Raw genomic sequence first — 13,048 nt, forward strand, 5'->3', positions numbered from 1 at the left:
ACATCAGCCTGAGATAACCTCATTGCTGCCTTATGTTCATCACCTTGTATTGCCCACAATCACATCAGCAGTTTTGGCCTAGGGAAGTGTATCAGCTGACTGGCGGCATAGTGTAATAATATTCATTTCCTGTTATTTATATGGCGTCAACATGTTTACAGTAGAACCCCAATTTGACCATGTCAAAATGCAGCCTGCCTGTATGGAACCACAAACAAATGGCATTAATTCAGGTGTAAAATCCAAGGGCATAAAATCAGGGTTCTATTGTATTCCCTGAACATTCTCACTATGAAATTTTACATTGCTACAACTAGAAAATGTACTGACAATTAGCAATTGGACTCCATTTATTTTGCACAGAGTAGTTGAAACATTTCATTTTTCTGCTACCCAGTTTGTAATTTAGACTGGCATTTAAACTGGAATGGAGCTTTCCTCATAGTGAATTGAGACCCCCTCCTGTATGGGGAATGGAGAAGCCTACTGCATAGGCAAGAGAAAAGCCTCCTGCATGGGGAATGGAGAAGCTCACCGAATAGGGCATGGACAAGCCTCCTGCATAGGGAATGGAGAGGCCTCCTGCATAGGGAATAAAGAAGCTTCCTCATCTCCATTCCTTATGCAGGAGGCCTCTCAATTTCCTATGCAGGAGGCGTCTTCATTACCTTTAGAGGAAGCTTCTCCATTTCCTATACAGTAAGCTTATCCATTGCCTATGCAGGAGGCTTGTCCATGCCCTATGCAGGAGGCTTGTCCATGCCCTATTCGGTGATGAAGACGCCTCCTGCATAGGGAATGGAGAGGCCTCCTGCATAGGGAATGGAGATACCTCCTGCATAGGGAATGGAGATGCCTCCTGCATAGGGAACAGAGAAGCCTCCTAAATAGGGAATGGAGACGCTTGCTCTAAAGATAATGGAGAGGCCTCCTGCATAGGGAATGGAGAAGCCTCCTGCTTAGGGAACAGAGAAGCCTCCTAAATAGGGAATGGATACGCTTGCTCTAAAGGTAATGGAGAGGCCTCCTGCATAGGGAATGGAGAAGCCTCCTGCATAGGGAACGGAGAAACCTCCTAAATAGGGAATGGAGAAGCTTGCTCTAAAGGTAATGGAGATGCCTCCTACATAGGGAATGGAGAAGCTTGCTCTAAAGGAAATGAAGAAGCCTCCTGCATAGGGAACAGAGAAGCCTCCTAAATAGGGAATGGAGAAGCTTCCTCTAAAGTTAATGGAGAAGCCTTCTGCATAGAGAATGGATATGCTTCATCTAAAGGGAATGGACAAGCCTCCTCCTGCGTAGGAAATGGAGAAGCTCTCTGCATAGAGAATGGAGAAGCTTCCTAAATAGGGAATTGAGAAGCTACCTGAATAAAGAATGAAGAAGCCTCCTGCTTAGGGAATCAAGAGGCTTCCTAAATAAAAAATGGAGACGCCTCCTGCTTAGGGAATCAAGTCCCAAGCTGCCGGACACATAGTAAATGTTAACCAAAAAAAATTATTCAGCATATGAGAAATGTGTAATGCCCATTAACTTACACCCTGTGCTACTTTATTATACTGGTCCTTAGTGGGGCTAATTTACAGCTAAGTTATCATATTTACCAGTTCTTGGTGGGCTAAAGAGTTGACTGGATGTTTGGTGTATTCTCTACACCATAATAAATGAGCCCCTTGGTGTAAATTTCTATAGTAAATTAGAATACACACCTTTATATATTCAACCTGTTGATGCATTGCACCACTTGATACAAAATTGCTCCTCAGCTACACTGACTTGAATGGGTTACACAGGCTCTGGACATTTCTGGAGTACATAAATACATGCCTTTACAACCCTTTGTAATGGATTCTGCCTTCTGATTTCACAAATGGTAATGGAGAATTAAATCAAGAGCAACAAGAAAAACACAACTTGATAAATAGTACTTTTATTTCACACTTTTTGTGTAACGCATTGTGCACAGGTTGATAAATACACATTTAGAATTCCAGAAAATAAGTACAAACCAGATTCTTCATCAAACATGCAGTATCCAAGTGCAGAGGTATAAGCCAATAACCGAAGGAGGAAGGGCTGATTTATAAACTGATAAATCTCTGGGTACAAGGGAAAGTGTAGGCTCTCATGAGCGGGGCCCTCCGGACATTTGTTCTAGTTTGCAGCATTCTAGTGATTTGCCTTATTATGGTCTGTATTATAAGGAACTAAGTAAAATATTGGCACTTTATGAATATATGATCAGTAACAAACTGCACTTCCAGTTGCTGCACGCCACTGTTATCTCTGCAACTGTCTGTATTACAGTGTCACCTAGTGACAGTCACGTGTTACTGCTATTTATGGAGGTCTACTCAGTGTGACTGATTTGTTATTACAAATGTCCATAATTTCAGTATTTGTTATTCTTATAAACATACAAAAGAACAGAGTGATCCATGCACATTGGTCCTGTTAGTAATTTAGTATGTGTGCAAGTGGAACGGGCACTGATCGACTCCGTTTGTATGTTTGTAGTAAAATTGGGCAGATCAGTTGTACCACTGTATTGTACCTATACGCGATTAGCCTTGGACTGCTCTCTCAACCTCCTTTGTGTATTTTTGTTATATTTAAGGAGTATCCTGAGATCTCCAGACATCTGACAGACTGATCTAAGCTTCTAACGTGTAACTTTATCAATAATTTAAATGTCATTAGCATTTGCCATTTTTTCCCCATAACATTTTTGTGTTTTAATGGTTTCATTAGCAACTCCAGGTATTGAAAAAAAGGGTTTTGTGAGGCTTTAGGGAATTGTTGCTTAAATGATCGTGACATGGGATGTACGTGTTCAGTTTGTTTGGAAGAAAAGGGCCATGGTATGGCTATGGGCTAGGTATAACAAAGCCTGAATCCAGTGAATACGAATCTTCTAGTGGACAATCTGGCCCTGCTGGTTTCTAGGGTGGTTACACTAGTGAGCTGGCTGGTACCAGGGTTCCATTGTGTCTCATTGCTGGCAGAAGATTCCTCCCAGCTGGGGTTTTATGTGTTGGCAACCATATTGTATGTGCACCTCTAATCTGTTATGGGATCAGCCGCTTAGGGGCAGCTTTATCAAAGTCCGATTGGCAGGCCCGGATTTGTGGAGAGGCCACAAAGGCCCGGGCCTAGGGTGGCAGAAATTGCCCCGCCGCAACAACATTTTTAAATTTTGCCCCCATACGGAGCAATGGGGACCTCTCCCCACTGCTCCGTATGTTAGTTCAACTGGTTGCGGATGCGCACTTGCTGCCGCGGGGGGGGATTCACGCGCTCGGGGAGGAGGGGAGGGACGGCCTAGGGGCGCACGGAATACAAATCCGGCGCTGTCGATTGCCAAAAATTTGTATTAATAACAATAATTTCTGGTGTTCGCAAATGTTACGAAAATTCTTTTAGTGCTAGTACGAAAAATCATGGTAGCGATCCGAAAGTTACGAATTTATCCGGACGATCGCAAACGGTGCAAAAACCTTTCTGACTTTGAATCTTCAATGCACGATTTTGGAAGCTTTTCATAGACTCAATGGCACTCTGCAGCTCCAACCTGCCCAAAAGATAATCACGATACCCAAGCTTGAATGAATTCTGAAACTTGCATTATTGTTGAGCAAAGTACAAAAAGTACGACTTTTTTGTGGAATAACGAACGTATCACGAAAAAGTAGTACTTTTTAAATTATAATATTGTTAACAGTACAAACAGTTCTAAAGTTTAGAAAAAATACAAATTTTTCATGATCGTGGTCCTCGTGCTTTGATAAATCTGCCCCTTACTGTATCTTAGGGCATGTCATCCATGTACTTATGGCTTGTGCCATGTTCTTCTCTCATTTTCAGGGATGACACTTTATATTAACTTCCCTGTTCTATGATGATGGCCTTGCCAGCATCTGTTGGTTTTATTGTATGTTATTTTTCCCCACCCCTTATTGTTTTGGGGGCATGGCTTTGGTACTTCCCATCTGTACTGACATGGAGAGAATTTCACTTACCTTTCTTCCAGTCCCTGCATGTCAGTACAGGGTTTCCCATCCCAAGGTAGTTTAAAATCAGTTCCTTTAAAGCTATGGTAAATGTATGCCAGTGGTGAGGAGGAAGTCAGGTGGTATTATAGGTCATGATTAGTTTCAATTGGCTGTGTTATAGGTCCTACCTCCTTGTCTAGCAGGGGTAATACAACCCATCTATACAGACATGTCGGGATTAGAATGGAGCCTTCCTACCTCCAACAGGAATCATATCATTGTAATAATAATCTTCTCATTATCACTATGAGCTCATTCTAAGGCTTCTAAGCAATCAGTTGGCAAGAGTTGACAGAGTGAACCTTGGCCTAAATCTCTGCTATCATGCATATATCAAACAGTGCCAAACAGTGTCCTGGGAAACTCTTCCTACGTGAAGCAGCACTACTACAACACCTATGCACTGACTCGCTCTGCATGTCTCTCACCCTCACAGATTGTAGTGTCTGGGTGCCGATCTCTTTCAGCTACATCAGATATTCACAGCATTTATTCAACCCTTGTGTATGTTTCCATCCTGCTCAGCTTGCTGGTAATCTTTGTGTATCCTTGTGGCACAAGTTGGGCAGTAGAAAATTAGAATTAACATAACTGCTGCTCTTTAAATTTAACTCAGGGACAGTGGCCAATTAGGGGCCAAACCCTACCCTATGTGCCTTTACCATAAGAGCTCTTACACACAGGTATTTATTACTGTACGGTGGATTTTTCTGCTTTCAACTGCCCAAGAAATGCATCACTGTACCCAAGGAGTGCACAGAAACAGATAAAACTGGGCAAGCACTGTGTTCTGTGTCTCAGTGGGCACACTGCCCATAGAAAATACTGGAGTCCACCATGCAATAGGTTTTCTATGCGAATGCTAAATGAACATACACCAGTGCATATTCAGTTTTATTTTAGGGACAGAAAGGGGCCAGCGAGAGACTTTAATTCTTTTAATATTTAAATACAACACATTTTAGATACAATCCCAATTTACTGGGCTGTTTTTAAACATAGGTGTTGTATTAAGACTTTAATCACTAGTGTATGTGTATGATTACTTGGAATCCCAAGAGAATGACCTGAACACCTGCCTTGTATTCCCAACAAAGAGAAAATCCTTAGTATTACAAAGATGGATTTTATTGGGGATATGTATTCTGTGCACCTGGTATTTTCCTGCGGAGTCTCTTACACAAGCTGTGTGAGGCGCAACAGTGAGACCAAGGCAAAGACAATACATGAGGCATACAGGACACAAACAAAAACACAAAAGGTAATAAATTAACATATATAGAGCAAGTTTCACATACACACTTATTTGCTTGATAATCCTAGCGCAATCTCCCATGGCCAAGCCAACTGCCAGAGATCCATTGCATTGCTTGTACAGAAAACAATGAATGCTCCTACCCAGTGCAGTGAGCTGCTAGGTGTGCGTCAACAGAATCCTACTATACATCACATTTTGTCACTTGGTGCTTGATACACTCAAGTACGAGCAGACTGATGCAGAAGACAGCATCTGTGGAACTAGGCAGCTATGATATAGTTAATTTAATGCAAGAAAAATAAAAATCTACCATGTGAGACAGGGATGTAAAACCAGCAGATCACCAGCTGTTGTTAAACTGCAGCTCTCAGCAGCCTTCTGTGGCTGCACAACAGTTGGGGACCCACAGTTTGGACATCCCTGATTTGTTGCTGTAACCATACTCCTCGCGAGACATGTGTGCTGGGTTTCAGAAACCCACTGAGTACTACAGGGAGTAAGGTTTTGGTGAACCTGTGAGAAGGCTGCTGCAGTGCAGAAAGTATTAATGTGCTGGCGCCTGATCTACTTAGGACAGAAAGGTTATGAACCTGAACCACTCTCCCTGGCAGCAATAAGGAAGGCTGGTGGTACAGGCACCTCTTTTCTGGTTAGCAAAAAACCATAAGGGGTGGCAAACACCAACTACACCCACTGGATACAGGAAATTCCTTAGTAGCAGCTCTACAGCACACCCTAGGAGTGATCCTGTAAGAAAGGCCATGTGCCCCACAGCAGTGAAGTGTGAAAGTCCTGTCTCTATCACACATCTTCAGTCACTTCTTTGCACAGACAGTACTAAAGTCTCTGTATGGGACTGTCCTTGTGTTTTTCCCATTACTCTCCTCCTGCTCCCTATCTCAGGAGCACAGCAATGGGCACAGAGGTTGGTAGAAGAGGGAACAACATGGCAGGCAGCGGTTGTCAGCCATCGTCAGACCTCGCATATTACAACCGGAAAGTCCACATGGAGGCATGGATGATCTAACCTGATGATGCCCTAATAGAAAGTAAAGAGGAAGGTATTAATGTATGTTGACAACAAATGATTACAACCTACTGGAACAAATATGTGTATATTCCAAAACATGCCACTAACATAGTAGTAGGTACTTTGGGGAAGAAATTAACACTTAAAAGGAACTGGGGCTGTAATATAAACCTTCACCCTGTGGCACAACTGCAAAAAAGGCTTTCCGGCAGAGCAATTGTCAGTGATTGTAATGCCCAGATGCCGGAAAGCAAGGTACAAGCCGTTGCAGCAAGAATGAAAAATAATTGTTAGGTTGAGAGAGTACAGCAGCCTGCCAGTCACAGGCCAGTCTAGAATTTTGGACACACCAGCTACAATGAAAGGACTGTATATTGGTCTATAAAACTGCCCTGCCCAGGCAGTATGTTCAAACCCAGACATGCTGCCTGACAAAAGCTTGCAATGTATAGCCATTTTAATAAATTTTAATAAAAAAGACAAGGAAAACCTCAGATAGACCCAAGTACTTTTGTGTAAGGTAACCTTTTTTTTTGGCAGCCGGTGTTCACCCCTTGCCCCTCATGCAATAGCATGTAACTTGTACCTGACTGCAACACCATGCTAGCTAGTTCAGGTAATGCCGAGACTTGCTATTGACATTAGTACCTTGCTGCCCATTAGAGTAAGGGCAAGGGGGAGGTCTAGAAAGATTAGGTGATTGCTGTTACATGGGGTACCATAATTAAAAATACCCAGGGACATCCAGAGCAGGAAGAGTTGTGAGTTGCCCCACATTTTGGTTACAATAACAGGGCAAGAAAGCCTGAAATACTGAAAAGATGATTTCAGCTTGCAAAGGGGCTATATCAAACATACAATCATATCACTCATACAAATAAAGGCAGATCATAAATAGCACCATGTTAAAGACAATACACAGCCTGGCTTTCTTTCTTTTCATTTCTTTCTATCTATGCACAGTTCCTCCTTTATGTACGAAGCCTCTGAAGGCATTTCTGGTTACCTGAGGTCTCAAGTTCTTTTGAATTCGCTTCAGCTTTGCCCGTTTTCGTCCATTTTTCATCACAATCGTCTCTTCATAAAATTCATGTGCCAGATCTCCATCCTCATCAAAATACATAGAGCTGTGAAAAGGGAGATCAACCAAGGTGTAAAACTCATGCACATCAGACAGCATGCTGAATAAAAGCTTGGGGTGAGAGGTAAAAGGGACTGGGTTCATAACATCATATACCTGCACCAAATAAGCAAAGAACATTACAGCTGAATATTACAGCAAAATAATACAGCATTACTGTCTGAGAACCACTTCCACGCCTGGACTGATAATCTGTGGATTCTGGCAAATGCCAGAGGGGCTGCTGTAAGATGCCACAGACAGTCACTATTTATTGGGCTAGTGGGTGGGGTGGGGGGAGTGCTGTTTGTGTACTTGAAATGCCAGGGCCTATTTGGAATCCCAGTCAGGACCTGACGCATTTCCATGCCAGAGGGTGCTCTGCCTAGTATATTTAGCAATGAGGAGACATGAGAGACAATTAAGTCAGCAGCAGAGTAAAGGCCATTTAACAGAAGCTGGTTAATGTATAACCTAAAGTAATTATGTTCTACAGGATTTTGCAACAGGAACAATAATTTAAACTACCAAATGGCTGTTGGTAAGTCAGATGGAGGTAGAGAGAAAAATACAGGGCTTCACTAGCAACATCTTGCATCTCAAACCAAGAAAGAAAGTAAAGGGTGAAATAAGATTCATTGCCTGAGAATGGGGGAATAGGGCTGGCCGACAACAGAGAATAAACGAGTGCACAAAGAAAATTTGGGGGGAAGCCAAAGCAGGGTGACTGCCAACAAAGATTTTATAATTCTGTAACCAGTGTCAGACTGGGTTTCTTTGGTCCCACTCTATGAGATACCTATTATATTTAGCACAGTGTACAAGTGGGCCTTCAATGTCAGCCTTTCTAGGGGGCACTAGCCAGAAAATAAGAATAGTTGTTATGAATTGTTCTTGGCTGGGGATCCTCATAAACAGACACTCTGGCAGGCCAGCCCAACATGTTACCTTGCTTTTCCTGGACAAATGTTGGACCCATGTGGGGGCTTAAACCTAAAAAAGGAGACCTCAGGGCTTAAGGGTGGGATTCTTCAAACCAGTTGTACATGCAAGTTACTTGTTTAGTACATAAGAGCTCAGCTTGTGCAGAATACCTGGCCCATGTTTGAGGCCACAGCAGCTACCAACATCTGACATAATGTTAACCATTACATGTTTTCAGGCAGCCTTCAACACTTATTTCCTTGATAGCATCTTAATTACAAAGCTTATCAGTAATTAGGGGAGCTTGTCTGGAAACATACTTCCTAACCTGGGTCTACCTACTTTGGGCAAGGGCAACCTGGGTCTACATACTTTGGGCAAGGACACACAGGGCAGATTGTCACCCTTAAAGATGAATGGAGCAGTAGCAGGGGTATCCAGCCATGAAGGCCAATAAGGCTGAGATTTGGGAAGACTGCCTGCTTGCTCTCCTAGATACAACTAAAAGCCCAGACTATGGCCCAGTGAGGGTGAAGCATTTGTATCCTGGCCCATATATTATTAAAGCTAAGGCAGATATAACAACATGTAAATATCCGTAACCTCAGTATGAGCTAAGAAAGTACCGGACCAAATGCTGGACCCCTTAAGCAAGACTGATAGTGAAGGCTAACGCCTTAGAGCATATTTACTGGAATACTTGTGTATTTATCTCTCTATGGTAATACAGTGCATTGTCCTCCTAGCTGCACTACATTTCCCAGGCTCCACTAAAGGGCTAGCTGGAAAGCACCAAGCTACAAGCTATTGGTGCATATTTGCAGGTACTGGCTGTGGGCTTCCATACAGAATAGTGACTCTATGTACAGAATAGTCTCTCTATATACAGAATAGTCTCTCTGTATACAGAATAGTCTCTCTATATACAGAATAGTCACTCTATATACAGAATAGTCACTCTATATACAGAATAGTCACTCTATATACAGAATAGTCACTCTATATACAGAATAGTCACTCTATATACAGAATAGTCACTCTATATACAGAATAGTCTCTCTATATACAGAATAGTCTCTCTATATACAGAATAGTCTCTCTATATACAGAATAGTCACTCTATATACAGAATAGTCACTCTATATACAGAATAGTCTCTCTATATACAGAATAGTCTCTCTATATACAGAATAGTCTCTCTATATACAGAATAGTCTCTCTATATACAGAATAGTCTCTCTATATACAGAATAGTCTCTCTATATACAGAATAGTCTCTCTATATACAGAATAGTCACTCTATATACAGAATAGTCTCTCTATATACAGAATAGTCACTCTATATACAGAATAGTCTCTCTATATACAGAATAGTCTCTCTATATACAGAACAGTCTCTCTATATACAGAATAGTCTCTCTTTATACAGAATAGTCACTCTATATACAGAATAGTCTCTCTATATACAGAATAGTCACTCTATATACAGAATAGTCTCTCTATATACAGAATAGTCTCTCTTTATACAGAATAGTCACTCTATATACAGAATAGTCTCTCTATATACAGAATAGTCACTCTATATACAGAATAGTCTCTCTATATACAGAATAGTCTCTCTATATACAGAATAGTCTCTCTATATACAGAATAGTCTCTCTATATACAGAATAGTCTCTCTATATACAGAATAGTCACTGTACATACAGACTAATTCAGCCCTACCCCAGACACTTGCATGAGCCTCACAGGGTTGCACTAATACAGCTTCAGGCTGCCTCTCATCATTTATTTATATACAGTTTCAGGCCAGGCCCCTGCTTCCCCTGCACTACTTGCCCTCCACCCCAGCAGCTGCTCCCGCAGCACCTCCCCCTCCCGGCCTCATTATCAGTTCTCACCCGCGCCGGGTGAAGATAAATGGGGTGGCCTTCCGCATACGGGACAGACTCTGCTCCGCGTTGCCTGGCGGCGCCTCACTTGCCGCTGAGGAGAAAGGCCACAGCCCTCGGGCCTTGGAGGCGCTGCCGCCCATGACAGGGCAGGTATTTTGCCTCAGCCCCACAATCCTTCCTCAGGTCAGACCCAAGCTCCACTGGTACGTCTGTCACACTAACGCCGTCCCACGGCTACGTCACTTCCTAGCGTGAACTCGTCACATGACCGGCGAACAAACGCGCTCCGGTCAGCGGCAGCCAATCAGCACTTGTATATCGGCCGGGGGCGGGGACTTGGAAGCACATGGGCCAGAGTGTACTATGTGGGCAAAGTGCCGTGTATAGAGCTAGGGAACGGGCAAGTAATGGTCAGACTCTCTGTGACAGTGCCCTGACTAGCTGGCCGGCCCATGTTGGGAAGGGGCAATCATCACCAGATTGTTTTGACAGGCCAGAGTGAAGTTCGAGTAGAGTAAGAATGGGAGAAAGAACTGCGTATTATTTATTGACGCTGTCGTTGAAGGAATGCCCTTGTCTATCAGTAACCTTGTTAGAAAGTGAGACGGTGCCCTAAACAAATGTTGCATAAGGCCTATAGAAATAGCAGCTGCCCTAAAGGACAAGGAAAGGCGAATGGGGTGCCAGTGTGTTAGGCCCGGCCCCAGTGCTTAAAATTCAATAATTCAGAAGTCACCCTGATATAAGCCCCACTCACCTAATCTGTAGAACCTTTGCACCTAAAAGTATTGTACCCAATCCATTGAAAAGCACAGAACTGACCCACAAATCCTCTATCTATCCAGTGCAGGGTGTGGGGGTAGATAAATATATTTTCAGCACTTATACTGCATTTAGAAACCAGTAGTTCCATTTAGGGTTATAGCAGGGCAATGTTGGGCATCCTGTAGCTTCATGGGGCATCATGTTTCCTAGCAGGGCCCTCTAGATATTAGTGCTCTGCCCTGGGAAATGGGCCATGACAATAAAGCAGAATGGGGCCCTGATTAAAGTAAAAAAAGTTTCATGCCCCCAGTCATACTCCATTCCATCAAAACCCCATGCCATTGCAGCACACAGATCAGTCCTTGTGTTTAGTGATCACCATCCCACCCTGGAGGGTAAAGGCACATCACCCATACCTGCCAATTATAAAGCGACCGTACAGTAAAGCACAGTATACCATTTTTAACCTGAGTTCAATGAATAGGGCATGTACTGTACATACTTTAAAATTGTTGTTTTAATTAGGAAATATGTGTGGTTTTGTTATTTATTGCACTTAACAGGGCAAAACGTGAAATTGAAACTAATGTCACATTCTGCTTCCTGACTCTTACAAGCACAATTCTGTGTTATCAACTGCTCTTTATCTTACAACCAAACAAACTGCAGCAGGAGTGGGGGTTGTTTATACAGAGGGCTTCGCAGTGGACTGCTCCTGTGTTTTATCTGTGCTTTTACAATTGTGCCAAATGTACCCACATACTTTCCAAAAATAGCTGTCATGTTGATATAGTAATGTAACAGAGAAGAATTATGGAGGCATAAGATTTACTGAGACATTATATCTCATGAAGGACCATATCAAGCACCTAGGCCTCCAGTTGGACATGTCAAGTTAATAGCTGCAGCCTATGCAAACTCCTCAGGCACACTTTATGGGGCAGATTTATCAACGTGTCAAATCAGAGCTCACCATAGTAAAATTCCCTCACTCTAATTATTCCCATGAGGCCAACATTGCTGGATACAAACTGTTTTGTCTCAGCTGGGGGCTCCAAGCTTCCCTTCTTCTGTGGTGATATGAGTAAATAATGATTTGGCCAGCAATGTGAAAAGGTACAAATTATGATGCAGGAGTGTCAAGTTGCTGGCTTTTCTACAGTAAAATCATAAGGGCTGTGACAAATTTCATGTGTGTCTGTTTGCTGGTAATCCTACAGACCCCCCATGCAGGGCTAAAGACTGGCAGCTGTTCATACCAACTGTGTCTAAAAACTCCCAGGGTTTGTGTAGATATTCTTGCTGTTTATATTAGCTGTACCCTTGATTGTGTTTCAAAACTATTTTGCAAAGGGCAACCTACACACAATCGTTACAGAGCTCATCCATGCGGCACCAGTGTCAGCTGCCCAAGAATTTGTAAATGGGCCCCCTGCGCGGAAGCAGTTGGTGGCACATCTTGTGAAGGAAAAGGCTATCAGGAATGGCTGCTGTGTGTAATTGTCTGTGTGTGCTTCCTTATTTATCTCACTTTACACTAAAATAGCCATCAGTATTTCCCATCCACTTACTGATTCAGCAGTCTATTTAAAGGGGTAATTTACCTTTGAGGTAACTTTTTGTATGTTATAAAATCAACTTTTCAACTTGTCTTAATTTTTTTTATTTCTCTTTTCATCTGACTCCAGCTTTTGAAAGGGGGTCACTGACCTCAGCACCCAAAAACCTATTGCTCTGTGAGACTACGATTTTATTATTGTTACTTTTTATTACTTATTTTTCTATTCAGCCCATCTCCTATCATGTTCCAACTTCTCATTCAAAACACTGCCTGGTTGCTAGGGTAATTTGAACTCTAGCAACCAGCTACCCTCTGAAAAAAAGAACGAAGACCAGTTGCAAACTGTCTCAGAATATCAAGCCCTACATCATATTAAAAGTTAATTTTAAGGTGAAAAACCCCTTTTAAGTCCTTGCTGTTTCTGAAAATGTATTAGATAGCCT

General features: G+C 42.5%; 1 protein-coding gene across 1 annotated transcript; it reads right to left on the bottom strand.

Moving 5' to 3' along the window:
* Window positions 1-5,158: 5,158 nt before the first annotated feature.
* tusc2 (tumor suppressor 2, mitochondrial calcium regulator) lies at window positions 5,159-10,559 on the bottom strand. Its single transcript, XM_002935621.5, has 3 exons — window positions 10,286-10,559; window positions 7,347-7,467; window positions 5,159-6,349 (listed from the first exon to the last, which is right to left on the bottom strand). Exons 1-3 carry the CDS (start codon window positions 10,417-10,419, stop codon window positions 6,284-6,286), a joined length of 321 nt encoding a protein of 106 aa, XP_002935667.1. The 5' UTR covers window positions 10,420-10,559; the 3' UTR covers window positions 5,159-6,283.
* Window positions 10,560-13,048: the final 2,489 nt, after the last annotated feature.

This window comes from Xenopus tropicalis, chromosome 4 (assembly GCF_000004195.4).
Source record: "Xenopus tropicalis strain Nigerian chromosome 4, UCB_Xtro_10.0, whole genome shotgun sequence".
Taxonomy (NCBI): domain Eukaryota; kingdom Metazoa; phylum Chordata; class Amphibia; order Anura; family Pipidae; genus Xenopus; species Xenopus tropicalis.

What these genes read in the sequence shown, in the direction of transcription:
- tusc2 (XM_002935621.5), bottom strand. Translation starts at nt 10,419, where the DNA reads ATGGGCGGCAGCGCCTCCAAGGCCCGAGGGCTGTGGCCTTTCTCCTCA. An exon ending in TTTATCTTCACCCGGCGCGG is followed by an intron (nt 7,468 to 10,285) that starts GTGAGAACTGAT and finishes CCCTTTTCACAG; the next exon opens with CTCTATGTATTTTGATGAGG. An exon ending in AAAAGAACTTGAGACCTCAG is followed by an intron (nt 6,350 to 7,346) that starts GTAACCAGAAAT and finishes ACTTTCTATTAG; the next exon opens with GGCATCATCAGGTTAGATCA.